Source organism: Podospora bellae-mahoneyi, chromosome 3 (assembly GCF_035222275.1).
Source record: "Podospora bellae-mahoneyi strain CBS 112042 chromosome 3, whole genome shotgun sequence".
NCBI lineage: Eukaryota > Fungi > Ascomycota > Sordariomycetes > Sordariales > Podosporaceae > Podospora > Podospora bellae-mahoneyi.
The window spans coordinates 1,259,908-1,273,538 of record NC_085882.1 but is presented as its reverse complement, the minus strand read 5'-3'; the positions used below and the strand labels follow the sequence as shown (position 1 = coordinate 1,273,538).

Below are 13,631 nucleotides of genomic sequence, written 5' to 3'. Positions count from 1 at the left end.
TGGTGCAGATCGGGACAACTTCTGCCATCGCCCGTCATGAACCCCATGAATCCTTGCCCTGCAACCAGCGAGAGACCCCCGAGTCTCATGGAAATGGGGGTATCATGCCAGTTTGCACACATATGTGCCTTGTCCGTTCGTGTGCTCCTTCAAAACCACTCACGGCAGCAAGGTTAGGCGGGTAATTGGCTCCGTGTTACTTGGCCGGCCTGACCCTGATGGATCTGTACGCTCCTCTCCAGGTTCTCTTGTGTTCACCGGCCCGATATGGCATCAGCGAGCGGCAGGAACAGCCGCGGGAAAGGCGAGCAATAGCGAGGTTTCTCCTGTTGGGCCCTGGACTGCGACATACCCATAACGCATCAAGCTATTTTTTGATGGAGCCGTCTGTACCAGCGGACAAGCTACGTCATCGCTCATTGCGAGATATCGTCGTGTTGCCGCGGCCAGCGTCGAGGAATAGGCACCGTAGGGGAAAGACGAGATCTGAACCCGTCGACGAGTCGGGCTAGCCCTGGTGTCATGCGGCATCTATGCACGCTGGCATTCTGCCCTGGCTCTTGCAGCTGGAGGAATGGCACTCCATATTGGTATGGAGATTGGGTTTCTTGTCCGAGAACCGCCCTGGAGCCCAACCATCTACGGTTTGCCCTCTTTGCGCATGTTGGATGCCGTCCTGCGTCTGCTCCGCATGTATGTACATGCTCGGGGCACCAGACAGAAATGCCAGAAGGGTCCATCCCCACCCCAGCAACATCACGATACCCGCCCCAGATGCTTTTTCCTGTTCGTCTTCCCACTTGTGTCATTGGGCGTCCATCATGAAGCTGACCCCTCCCCCCCCTCCCCCCATCTTTCTCTCGGCGTGTCTTGGAATCAGGCGTGGCTGTCGAGAGTGTGAAGCTGAGACTGAGACTCTGTCATTTGTCTGGTATTGCCCGCAAGGCATTCGCATGTCGTTGGAGCACAAGGCGCGGGGTGGCCTCCACTGTTGTGAGTAAGTTGAGGTTTGAGTGAGTTGGGGTTTGAGTGAGTTGAGGTTTGAGTGAGGTTCACACCGTTCAGCAACGGTTTGGTGGCACAGGCGGGTCTTTTTCGCTACAAGCTACACCCTTGTCCCACCGCTGTGCTGGGACGAGGTTCGAAGCTACCCTACACAGTACCTAGGTTTCTCTCCTGAAAGGAACCTAGGGGGGTGATGGACCATTGTCGGCGTCGGCCCGTGGTGGTGCCCACCCTTGCCGCTACGTACCGCTTAGGCATTTCCCGTGTTTAAAGGCCATCCCAATATCTTGGTGTTGGGGGATGCAAAAAAAGCAGATTGGCAGGTTGGGTACATGCAGCATGCGGTAAAAGTGAAGGGGTCACAGAGGGTCATCAGAGAATCTCGCTTCGAGAAGAGCGAACCCCACGGATAGCCCCGCGCCAGATCTAGCTGCTGCTTCTGCCGTGCAGCCAACCAGGACCGGGGTCTTACACACCAGTTCGGCGACCAGATTCATCCATCACAGCATCCTGGATGCGATGTGGGATGCCACCAACACCAGCACCGCAGACTAAGATTGCAGGGTCGAGCTAGCATAGAACCACTGGGGACTGGCCGGTGACGGGGGCACGGGAATCGATCGACACGGCCATCTCCCATCTGATCTGTCAGTCAGTGTTTTAGTAGCGACAAAGTACCGGCCGTGGCTTCCGAGCCCCCGAGGTACCATGTAAGTACTGACGGGACCTCAAGACGAAGGGTCCTGATATATAAAAAGGACAAGGCTCGTCTCCAAATCCTACGTTGCTTTCCAGACCATGCCACACTCTTGTCCGTCCTTTTCCGAGCTCGTCACGACTACCTTTGACTCTCACACTCTACATCCTCCAACAACTCCAACAACCCCACAGATCAACAGCATCATGGGCGTCACAAGAATAACCCATGTCCACGGGAGCGGACCTTCACCTGCCCCTGGACAAACAGTCGTCATCGAGTACACTGGCTGGTTGAAAGACGCCAGCCAACCAGAAAACAAGGGCCAGGAGTGAGTGACAACCTGCTTCTCTCTCTCTACATGCAACCAACTAACACGATCACCCCTACCTCAGGTTTGACTCCTCCGTCGGTCAAGGAGACTTTTCCACTCAGATCGGGATCGGGAAACTCATTAGAGGTACGCATGTCGAGTAACAGGACCGCTGTGACAAGCTGTCAGCTGACAGTATATCCAGGTTGGGATGAGGCGGTCCTCGACATGAGGGTTGGCGAGAGAGCCACGCTTGATATCACCAGCGACTATGGCTATGGCGAAAAGTATGCGCGACTACTAGTTACCTTACCAACCTATACTGCGATTAGTCACAGACAATGACTAACCAAGCGCTTGCTCACAGAGGATTCCGCGGCCACATCCCACCCAATGCGGATCTGATCTTGTAAGTGCTCTCTTGACACTCACCGACTGGCTTGACTCATCTGAGCCTCTGAACCTCTGCTAACCCTGCTCCTGCCTACCTTAGTGACGTCTATCTAAAAGCCGTTCAGTGATTCAACACGACTTTGTGGGTGAGAGATTCTTTGGTTGTTGACACAAGCACGAGAGGAGATATTGGAAGTTTGCGTCTTACGTTCTGTTGCCATTAGCAAGCCCTTTTGTATTTCTAGGGTTGTACCTATCCTGCCAGATATCTCTTTTCATCGACGATGTGTGTGTCGGAGAGAGAAAGAGAAAGACTTCTATACCCACTTGGAAGCATCAAAATCACGCATCATGACTCTTGCCGTCCCCGACCATGAAAGAAGCTCATCGGGAAAAAAGTGGTAATCGAAGTCAAAAGTCGATGAGCGAAACAGCAGTTGTTCCTTCTCATCAATTGCACGGCCAAGGGTACCTGGCGGGAAAGGCGGGGCCAGTTGCCCCGCTAGGCAGCCCCAGGGGGTGGAACCGCATTCCATCATGGTCCATGGGCCATGGATGGTTAGAAATCACCATCAGATTCCATGCAGCTCTGACAGCTCGGAACAAAAGCTGTCTTTTACTGTGAGGCGAGCTCTCTGTTGGTAATAATAGATACAAAATTGCAAATATCCGCGTCAGAGATAGACCAACACTTACCATTTCAAATAATAAACTGTTGGCATCGTTGTTACTGTTACTTCCAGGCTGTCACTGCCCCCACTACACTCCAAGGTAGCTCACAAGGCACCCAGCCAACCATCCATCGCATCATCCCCCGCAGCGCAGTCCGCAGCCCAGCTCGGTGGCGGGGCTGACCTGTGACCGGGACCTCGCACCGCCAACTCTCCTACTCTATCCGTCAACTCAACTGCCGCCTCGCCCGGTGCAACCGCAATACCACCCAAAACCACCATCAACAATCCAAAAACCACTCCACCAGCCATCACATAAACCTGTCAAGCTGGGGAAACGCAAAGTATCCGACGGGGATCTGCCTATCTCCCTCAAGAAAACCATGACTGTTCGTCTTCTCCTTGCTAGTTAACCCTAGCTCCGACAGGCTCAAAACTGACTGCTCCTGATGCCATCCAGGACAAGAAGCTCCCCGAGGAGGTCGACCTCGTCACCCGGATGCAGGTCGACGAGTCGGTCGTGGGCACCACCGAAATCGACGAGTCGCTCTACAGCCGACAGCTCTATGTCTTGGGCCACGAGGCCATGAAGCGCATGGGCGCTTCCAACGTCCTCATCGTTGGTCAAAAGGGTCTCGGTGTCGAAATCGCAAAGAACATCGCCCTCGCCGGTGTGAAGAGCGTCTCCCTCTTCGATCCCGCCCCCGTCGCCATCGCAGACCTCTCTTCCAACTTCTTCCTGCATCCTGAAGACGTCGGCAAGCCTCGCGACCAGGTCGTGGCCCCACGTGTCGCCGAGCTCAACGCCTACACACCAGTTCACATTCACCAATCTGATAGTCTTGGCGAGAACCTGTCGCAGTTTGACAAGTACCAGGTCGTGGTTCTAACAAATACGCCCCAGCACCTCAAGATCCTCGTCGGCGACTACTGCCACGAGAAGGGCATCTACTTTATCGCCGCCGAGACAGCCGGCCTGTTCGCCAACATCTTTTGCGATTTCGGCAACAACTTCACCGTGCTCGACTCCAGTGGCGAGAACCCCGTCAGTGGTATAGTGGCAGGCATCGACGAGGAGGGTCTGGTCTCTGCCCTCGATGAGACGCGGCACGGGCTGGAGGATGGCGACTACGTGACGTTTACCGAGGTGGAGGGTATGGAGGGTCTCAACGGTGCCGAGCCCCGAAAGGTCACGGTCAGGGGCCCATACACCTTTTCCATCGGTGACGTGTCAGGTCTCGGGCAGTACAAGCGCGGAGGTCTCTATCAGCAGGTCAAGATGCCCAAGTTCATCAGCTTCAAGAGCATTTCTGCTGCCATGAAAGAGCCTGAATTTGTCATCTCTGATTTTGCCAAGTTTGATCGCCCACAACAGCTTCACATCGGATTCCAAGCCGTGCATGCCTTTGCCCAGACCCATGGTCGTCTTCCGCGGCCCATGAACGATGAAGATGCGCTTGTCGTGATCAGCTCGGCCAAGCAGTTCGCCCAAGCCGAGGGAATCGAGGTGGAGTGGGATGAGAAGCTCCTGAAGGAGCTCAGCTACCAGGCTACTGGTGACCTGAACCCAATGGCCGCCTTCTTCGGCGGCCTCGCGGCTCAAGAAGTGCTCAAGGCTGTGTCTGGAAAGTTCAACCCCGTGCAGCAGTTCATGTACTTTGACTCGCTTGAATCACTCCCAACGAGTGTTGCCCGCACCGAGGAGCTCTGCCAGCCCATCGGTGCTCGCTATGATGGCCAAATTGCCGTCTTTGGCCGCGAGTTCCAAGACAAGGTCGCCAACGTCAGACAGTTCCTCGTCGGTGCCGGTGCTATCGGCTGCGAAATGCTCAAGAACTGGGCCATGATCGGTCTCGGAACCGGTCCTCGCGGCAAGATCACTGTTACCGACATGGATTCCATCGAGAAGAGCAACCTCAACAGGCAGTTCCTCTTCAGGCCCAAGGATGTCGGCCAGATGAAGAGCGACTGTGCCGCCAGAGCAGTTCAGGCGATGAACCCTGAATTGGTCGGGCACATCGTCACCTTGAAGGACCGTGTCAGCCCCGAGACAGAGCACATCTTTAACGAGGATTTCTGGAACGACTTGGACGGTGTTACCAATGCGCTCGACAACGTTGAGGCGAGAACATATGTCGACAGGAGATGCGTCTTCTTCCACAAGCCTCTGCTGGAGAGCGGTACTCTTGGTACCAAGGGCAACACCCAGGTCGTCCTTCCCAAGATCACCGAGTCATACTCCTCCTCTCAGGACCCCCCCGAGCAGTCTTTCCCCATGTGCACTCTGCGCAGTTTCCCCAACAAGATCGAGCACACCATTGCGTGGGCTCGTGAGTTGTTTGAGAGCTCGTTTGTCAAGCCTGCCGAGACAGCCAACCTCTATCTTACCCAGCCCAACTACCTCGAGACCACTCTGAAGCAGGGCGGCAACGAGAAGGCCACCCTCGAGATGCTCCTCGACTACCTCAAGAATGACCGGGCTCTCACCTTTGAGGACTGCGTTCAGTGGGGCCGCATGCTGTTCGAGAAGCAATACAACAATGCTATTCAGCAGCTGCTCTACAACTTCCCCAAGGACTCTGTCTCGTCTACCGGCACCCCATTCTGGTCTGGGCCGAAGCGCGCGCCTGATCCGTTGAAGTTTGATGTGAACAATCCCACTCACTACAGCTTCATCGTGGCGGCGACCAACCTGCATGCCTTCAACTACAATATCAATGTCAAGAACAAGACAAGGCAGGATTACATCCAGGCCTTGGAGTCGATGATTGTTCCCGACTTTTCTCCTGATTCCAACGTCAAAATTCAGGCCGACGAGAAGGAGCCTGTAAGTCTTGCCTGAAGAGGTACCCTAGAATGATCTCGCTGACTTGTTTTAGGATCCGAACGCCGGCGCTGCCTTTGATGATGAAGCTGAGCTGAGCAACCTGATCAAGCAGCTTCCCGATCCCAAGTCCCTTGCCGGCTTCAAGCTCACTCCTGTCGAGTTTGAGAAGGATGATGATACCAACCACCACATTGACTTCATCACGGCCGCCAGCAACCTGCGTGCCGACAACTACAAGATCGAGCAGGCCGATAGGCACAAGACCAAGTTCATCGCCGGCAAGATCATTCCCGCCATCGCCACCACCACGGCGTTGGTCACCGGCCTGGTCATCCTTGAGCTGTTCAAGATTATCGACGGCAAGGACGACATCGAGCAGTACAAGAACGGCTTCATCAACTTGGCCCTGCCCTTTTTTGGCTTCAGCGAGCCGATTGCCAGCCCCAAGGTTGAGTACACGGGTCCCGACGGCAAGGTGACGTTTGACAAGATCTGGGACCGCTTCGAGTTCAATGATGTCACGCTGCAAGAGTTGATCGATGACTTCAAGTCCCGTGGCCTGGAGATCTCGATGGTGAGCTCGGGCGTGAGCTTGCTGTACGCGTCCTTCTTCCCGCCTGCGAAGAGAAAGGACAAGTATCCGATGAAGTTGAGCGAGCTGGTGGAGACGGTGAGCAAGAAGAAGATTCCCGAGCATCAGAAGGAGCTGATCTTTGATGTGGTGACGGAGGATGCGGACGGGGAGGATGTGGAGGTGCCGTACATCAAGGTGAAGATTAGGTAGATTTTCAAGGGCCGGCAGGTTAGCTAGAAGAAATGACAAAGGTTGGGAATGAAGGGGAGGGAACATTGTTCGGTTAGACTTCTATTACTACCTTGGCTGAGGGAATGGATTAGGTCCCACGCCTTGATTTTGGTGACATGCAAGATGGGTGACGCGTTTAGCTACCTTTGACTGTGATTTGGAAGTGCTCTCTGTGAATCAAAAGTAGTTCGTCAAGTGTGGGTTGTATGTCCGTCTTCTCAAAACGGGTTGTACCCTCACCTCACCCATAAATGTCAAGCCCCCTGCACTGCCTTGGTCACCTATCCCAACCCTTCCCCTATTCATCCTATCCCTACCTAGGTACTCAGGTAAGGTATCCAACTTACACCGTTTACTGTGCCGCCCACCCGTCAAAAACCTCAAAACAAATCCACGCTCTGTACACGAAAATGTACGCCCCGTGTTTCGCCGTCCTGAGTTGCCATGCAGTAAAACGTTGCACAGAAAGTACCTACCTCCCTAGCCCACACGCACACACACGTACACACACACACACACACACACACACCAAACCCCTCAACTACCGACTTGGGTCCCTTCCGACTGGTCCGAATGTGTGTCTAACAAGAATCTTACTCAGACATCATCACACCAAGTCTTGACACAAAAGTCCCCAAAAGAATACCGAGCTTTGGGTGTGGTTGCTGTCGTGTAAAGGGGGTTTCGAGACATACAGACTGACGAAATCTCGGCGGAGAGACAAAGCACAGTTCCTTCGCAAGTAAACAAGTTGAAAACCCGTTTCGAGTTGTCCTCTATTCTGACCGTTTTGTACGGCTCCAGGAAAAAGACGGTAATAATGCTCAGAATATATCACCCCGGTCTCCAAACCCCATACCACCAAGCCGTTTAATCCATACCTAATCTAACCACCAGACCCCAACCCGCATCACCAAACCGATACCTGATAGAAAACTACACCAACAACCCCCAAATCCGTCCCCTAAAACCCTCCCTCTTCTTCCCCTTCCCCTCCCTTCCGGGCTTCTTCCTCAACTTCCCCCTCTCCCTCTCAAGCTTCTCATCCACCCGCCTCATCTCCCTTTTCATCTTCCCCTCCCTCCCCTTGTCGCCATCACCATGATGATTCAACCCCCTCTTGACCCTCCTAACCCCCTTCCTCCCCGCTTTGAGCCCCCTCACAAACCACCTCTTCACATCCGTCCCAACATTTGTTTTTGAGCTTTCTTCCTTGAACCGTTCCAAACCCTTCCCGCAACCACCACCCCCAGCCCTCGAGCCGCCCGACTTGTGATGATGATGATGACGATGATGATGATGATTACCATTTCCCCTCCGAAAATGCCCACTAATCCTCTCCCTCAACTGCATCCCAAAAGAAACATGCTCTTGCTCCTCTTCTTGCAGCGGCGGTACGAAAGAAGAATGCTCCCCTTCAAACCCCGAAAACGCAGTGCTCACCCTGGGTAAACACCTCGTGGAAGCATCCTCATCCGCTCCCTCCTGTTCCATCCTGTCCTCAACCGCCAGCCCAACAAGAAGAGGTGACTCCGGCGCCGGCAAAGCAAAACCCTCGTCCTCTTCCTTTTCCCCTTCCTCGGGCGGTGCTGGAAAGTTAAACACCGCCCCACCCCAGACCTGACTCTGGACCCCAGGTGGTGATGATTTCGGGGCGGATATAACCCTTGCAATCTCCCCCTCCTCTCGGCTCAACCTCTTCTCCCCGGGGTACAAACCCTCCTCTACTCCATCGTGATCCTCCCCCTCCGAAGAAGCATCAGCATCAAAATCCGCCTCGCTGAATCCATACCCTGCCAGACTAGACAATATTTTCCTCCCAAGCGTCAACGGCGGGGAGACAGGACTTTGGGCCCGTTCGTCGGAGGGGTAGGTGGATGATGCTGATCGAATTTGAGCGTGGCTGATACCATGTCGGGCGAGATCATCCCTTGGGGATGCACAAGAGAGATCTAACCCCCCTTGGTTGGCGTACACCACCAGCTCTGGAGATGCAGGCGGGGATTCAAAAGAGAAGGTTCTGTGGCGGTAGGGAGATCTCACTCGTTCTGTCGGGGGGGGACTAGGGCTGGGTTTACGGGGGAGGGAGTAGGTTGAGTAATATGACGGGAGGTTGGAGGGAGTGTTTTCCTTGTTGTCGGGGCGGTTCTCCTGGGAGGACCCGGCATTGCGAATGGTTTGCTGCGAGGGAGGAGGAAACCGATTCGGATCCTTTTCCTAAAGGCCGGCGAATGTGTTTGGGACGTTGAGACGGCGGCGGTTGCGGTGGTGGCGGATGAAGGGGAGGGGGGTTGTTGAGCGCCTGTTACTGTAATAAGAGTCGCTGGAGGGGGTCTGGAGGTCGAAGGGTGGTTCGGAAGCGGTGGTGTTGTCGTCGCGGCGGTAGCTGCGGGTTGGGAGGGTGTATGCTTGCATGATAGTGGTTTGATGATATCTTGTAAGACTGACTGCCGTGGGATGCTGACAGATGGTTGTTATCCGACGTCCTGGGGGTTTTCTGGTTGGAGGTTGGGATTGGCTTTGAAGATTGGCGGGTTGGCTCTTTCTGCGATGTAGCTTCCGTACTCTTTCCTCTGCTCTCTCACCTTCGGTCCTTCTTCGATGGCAGGGTGAGGCATGACGAAGGCGCAACGGCCGATGTCGTGAACCCCGGTCGTCTTTTGCACATGTAGGGTGTAGGTTGTTGTTTCTAGAGTAGGCAGCATGCAAACACACGCTGCTCTTGAGACTACTGAGTGATTGTATTGGTGATGATGATTTGGAATGGTGATGCTTTCCAAGGCAAGCCCGGGGACCCCGACCTGAGACCTCTCTGTATGTCTCGATGCCTGGGGCCTATTCTTGGAGGCTGCTGCTTTTCGTGTTGCCTAATCTAACCATCGCTGTTACACAAACATTCCAAAACACCATCAGACAGACATCTTCAGTCTTTAGCCATGCCAAAAACAGGATGCAACGGCGAGTCTTTGGACACACCCCTCCGGTGCTTGGCCGAGGTCTGTGGCTCGACGCGTGGGCGGGTTTTAGCGAGCCGAGCTGCTAACTCTTCAGGGTATAGCGGACGACGGGGAACGCTGGAGTCGCAACGCTTCCGGTGATGCACTAATAATTAACCACCTTCCGAAACTCCATGCTCCGCCACGCCGGCAGTGGATAGTTTACGGAAGGGATCAGCCCAAATCAGTCGATGGGAAACTGATCTGATCGAGAGGGACACCCAGCTCTTCAGAAGAGTGTCAGATATCCATGGGGCCACGGGGCGAGCACACCACCACCACCACCACCACCACCACCACTACCACAGCACAGCACTCCTCTCCGGCAGAAAAACTGCAAGCACATGCAACCATCTCAACTCCCCAGGCACCAGGCACCGACATTCCGTACCGCTATTCTTAGCGAGAACTCCTCTGCTCCGTCGACCACCTCCGCCGGACTGCTTCTTCTCAAACTTCATCTTAGTCAGAGCCCTTGCTGCCATGCCCCAAACTGACAAAGGGCTCAAAGGTAGTTTGCTCGATTGCCTTGACAACCTGCTGTCTAGTAAGAGTTCGATGGATGCTTCCATGCATACAATAGCAGTGGTCTTGACGCACGTCGCCGGCGATGCCCGGGGAGGGGCTGCCATGTGGCTACTGGGCCGCCCGCCGACATGTGTGAACCCATCATTTTTGGCTTCAGTGACATCGATTTCGACCTTGCGTCTCGAGTCGATCCGGGGCTCGGTCGACCATCTGGGACAAGCGAGAGATGGCAAAAAACAAGAGGGAGAGGATAAAAGAGGATTCGAGCTGAGTGGGTGAGATGGGGTGAGAAGGCGGCGTGGTGGAAGAAAACGGGGGGGCCAAGGTGGCCCAGGCAGTTCTTTTTTCCTCTCCTACTTCAACTACCCTTCAAAAAATGATGCAAGATCTGAGGAGGGTAAGGTATGGAGACATGGGGACATGGGGGTTTTTGTTTTATCGCTACATCACCTCCTCCTTCGCTTCTCGGCGTGCCGTTGCGTGGGTGTGCTTGTTCTGAATCTGTGAGGGCGCATCTATGCCCGGTTATTGATTAGTGTCAAGCAGTCGGTGTCCACTTGCCTACCTACCCTTCACCTTGGCTTACATTACATTGCCCCTGGAACACGACCAAAAAAGATCCAAAAAGGGAGGGGAAGATCTCTTTTTTTTCCTGTCTCCGAATGATCTCGGTTTTGGTTCACACACACTCACACACACTCACACACATACACACACACACACATAGTAGCACGGGTATACCCAGGGGGGAGAGAGAACCACGAGCATTATGGCCGAGGGGCTGCAGAGATTGCCGCCGCCGCTTCATATACAGACGACCGGAGGGGGAAATACCAAAAGCAGCAATCCGAGCCCCTCGATATCGGCAACGAATTCTCCAACGGCATCATCAGTGACAACAACAGCTTCGACCACCACAGCCTCGGGTCACATCAAGAAGCGGACGAGAGCGAGCAGACCAAAAGTCAGGACCGGTTGCATCACCTGGTAGGTTTTGAGAAGAACACTTTGTGGTTCAATGGCTGACAAGGATCGACAGCAAGTGAGTAATGACGAGACACAGCAAGAAAAAGATTCTGACTGTGATGGTAATAGGATCCGTCGGGTGAAGTGTGGAGAGGAGAAGCCAGCTTGTCTTCGGTGCACGTCGACGGGGAGGACGTGTGATGGCTACGACAAGGGTTCCAGCTCGGCCTACGCCCGCTACCGGTCCTCGCCTGCCGACCCAACACGCACTGCCGAGCTGGCTAAGGTGGAATTCGTAAAGGCGTGTCAATGGAGCGAGGCGTTGCGGTCGATGCGCCGGATTGCGCCGGCTGACATTGACGGGACCGACACGGAAAAACGCTTCTTTGGCCGGTTTCGTTCCAACTCTTCCACGTGGTTTGACCCGAGCACACCGCAGCACCTGTCTCATTATACCGTGTTCTGGAACAAGGTGATATCGCCATCGACGAATTGCTGTCAGGATGAGGCGGTCAAGCACGCCGTGGTGGCCCTCGGGGCGGCTCACATGTTGGTTCAGTTTCCAGACCAAAAGGTCCTCGACGGCTTCACCCGCGACGCACTGGAGGTGTTTGTTATTCAGCAGTACAACAAATCCATCGCAAAGCTGCAACGACATGTCGGTTCGACGGGTCCGGATTCGGTCAGGATTACACTCATCTGCTGTCTGGCGTTTATATTTCTCGAAACCGTCAGGTCGAAGCACTCGGTGGCCGTGACTCACCTTGTCAATGGTCTTCGAATATTACAGAGCATGCCGTTTAGTGTCTTCGACTGCCTATCCGACACATCAATATTTGTGTGGCCACCACTGGGCACGAGTCATCAGAGAGACGGATTGGAAATGCCCGACATCATTCGGTTATTTGCCCGGCTAGAAGTCACGTCGTGTTTCTTCACGACAGCTATCCACCCGGTCGTTTCGGAGAAGTCGTACGTCTCGAGGGTATACGACGACGGCGCGAGCCTACAGACGGCCGAGGGGCCAACAGTGATATCAGACACGAAGGAGGCCAGAAAACTAATGGCCACCTTCCAACACGACACCATGGCCTTTTTGCACAAGCTCTCCGCCTCGACCATCCGACCCGAAGGTCGCCAATCAGCCTGCCTCCGAGCCAGAGCAAAACGTCTCGGCCCTATCATCTCCGAGTTCTTCGCCCGATTCGGCTCCATCGCGCCCAACACACCAGACCTGTACATTCTTCTTCTTGACCTCCTCTACTTCAAAACAGCCTTGTTTCTGGTGTCGAGGATACCATCCCTCCCGCCAAAACGACCACCCATGTTCCCACCCTCTCTGGCCCTCAACCCCTTCTTAATCAGCTACACACCTCCCACCCCCCTACCCGCTGCTCCCTCCCCTCGCACCTCGCACCCAAATTTAAGTCTGAGCTCCCTCCAGCAAGGGATAATTGAAGCCGACGACGAGGAAGGGGATGCAGAGCAGGAAATGGAATGGGAATGTCTCTTACATGACATGCTCTCCTTGGCACGCATCTTGACAACTAGCCCGATAGGTCAAAAAATGCGCCCTTGGTCCCGGTCTACCACGGTCACCATGACCAGCAAACACCAAAGTCCATCAACTCACTCCTCCTTCTCCTCCCAAGTCAAGATATCAGTCCCCGTCCCCGGGGCACCAATACCCGCCCCCGCCCCTGCCCCTGCCCCTGTGATCACCACCATCAAGAAAGAACCCTCACCCCCGGTGGCGGTGTTATCATCAGTAGTACCGACAACAACAGCAGCGCAGGATTCGACCAACAACAGCAACAACAACAACAACAACAACAACAACAACGACGACGACAACAACCCCAAACCAACAACCGACACTTTGCTCTCTGGCCCGCTGTACACTATAGCACTGCACACAACAAATCACATCACCAAAAACAAGGCTGTCGACCTCTTGGTGGAGAATATAAACCCTTGCAGTCTGACATCTCAGCAAACCATGGGGACGAGTCCTACGCCTAACAAAAGCTGGGAGGGGATGGGAATGGGAATGGGAATGAAGGAGGTTGTCAAGGGGGTGATTGAGCAAGAGAGGCAGGTTATTGAGGAGGGGGGGTGGATGGGGTTGATTAATTCGCGGGGGGGACGGGGGGGGAAGTGGTATGATGCTCCGAGGGAGTTGAGCGGAGGGGTTGGGGGGTTGCCTAGGGTTTGGGATGCGCTGGTTGGCGGTGGGGATGGAGATCGGGGGGGTGGTGATGGGGAGGATAATGAGGGGATTGGGGAGGGGGGTTTTAATGAGGTTATTGAGGGGAGGGGGAGGAGTTGGAGTGGGAGTCAGGGGGGGGGTTGGTGAGTGGGATGAGAGAAGGGGCGAAAAGGGTTGATGCTTTATGGGAGTTTTGGGATTGCATTATAGGGTCTATATCA

At 54.5% G+C, this 13,631-nt stretch overlaps 4 protein-coding genes across 4 annotated transcripts; 3 read left to right on the top strand and 1 right to left on the bottom strand.

Moving 5' to 3' along the window:
• Positions 1-1,619: 1,619 nt before the first annotated feature.
• Positions 1,620-2,536, top strand: FKR3 (FK506-binding protein 1B; the record flags this gene model as incomplete). The annotated part of the gene is made up of 5 exons (XM_062877515.1): positions 1,620-2,033; positions 2,098-2,162; positions 2,221-2,302; positions 2,383-2,424; positions 2,509-2,536. The coding sequence occupies exons 1-5, from the start codon at positions 1,804-1,806 to the stop codon at positions 2,534-2,536; spliced, it is 447 nt and encodes a 148-aa protein (XP_062733293.1). The 5' UTR covers positions 1,620-1,803.
• A 926-nt stretch (positions 2,537-3,462) lies between these two features.
• UBA1 (E1 ubiquitin-activating protein) lies at positions 3,463-6,852 on the top strand (the record flags this gene model as incomplete). Its single annotated transcript, XM_062877514.1, has 3 exons — positions 3,463-3,468; positions 3,540-5,906; positions 5,959-6,852. 3 exons carry the CDS (start codon positions 3,463-3,465, stop codon positions 6,688-6,690), a joined length of 3,105 nt encoding a protein of 1,034 aa, XP_062733292.1. The 3' UTR covers positions 6,691-6,852.
• Positions 6,853-7,443: 591 nt separating this feature from the next.
• Positions 7,444-9,697, bottom strand: QC761_303680 (uncharacterized protein). Its single transcript, XM_062877513.1, has 2 exons — positions 8,956-9,697; positions 7,444-8,892 (listed from the first exon to the last, which is right to left on the bottom strand). The coding sequence occupies exons 1-2, from the start codon at positions 9,124-9,126 to the stop codon at positions 7,648-7,650; spliced, it is 1,416 nt and encodes a 471-aa protein (XP_062733291.1). The 5' UTR covers positions 9,127-9,697; the 3' UTR covers positions 7,444-7,647.
• Positions 9,698-9,972: 275 nt separating this feature from the next.
• QC761_303670 (uncharacterized protein) lies at positions 9,973-13,557 on the top strand (the record flags this gene model as incomplete). Its single annotated transcript, XM_062877512.1, has 3 exons — positions 9,973-11,222; positions 11,266-11,277; positions 11,331-13,557. The coding sequence occupies exons 1-3, from the start codon at positions 11,005-11,007 to the stop codon at positions 13,555-13,557; spliced, it is 2,457 nt and encodes an 818-aa protein (XP_062733290.1). The 5' UTR covers positions 9,973-11,004.
• Between the last annotated feature and the right edge of the window lie 74 nt (positions 13,558-13,631).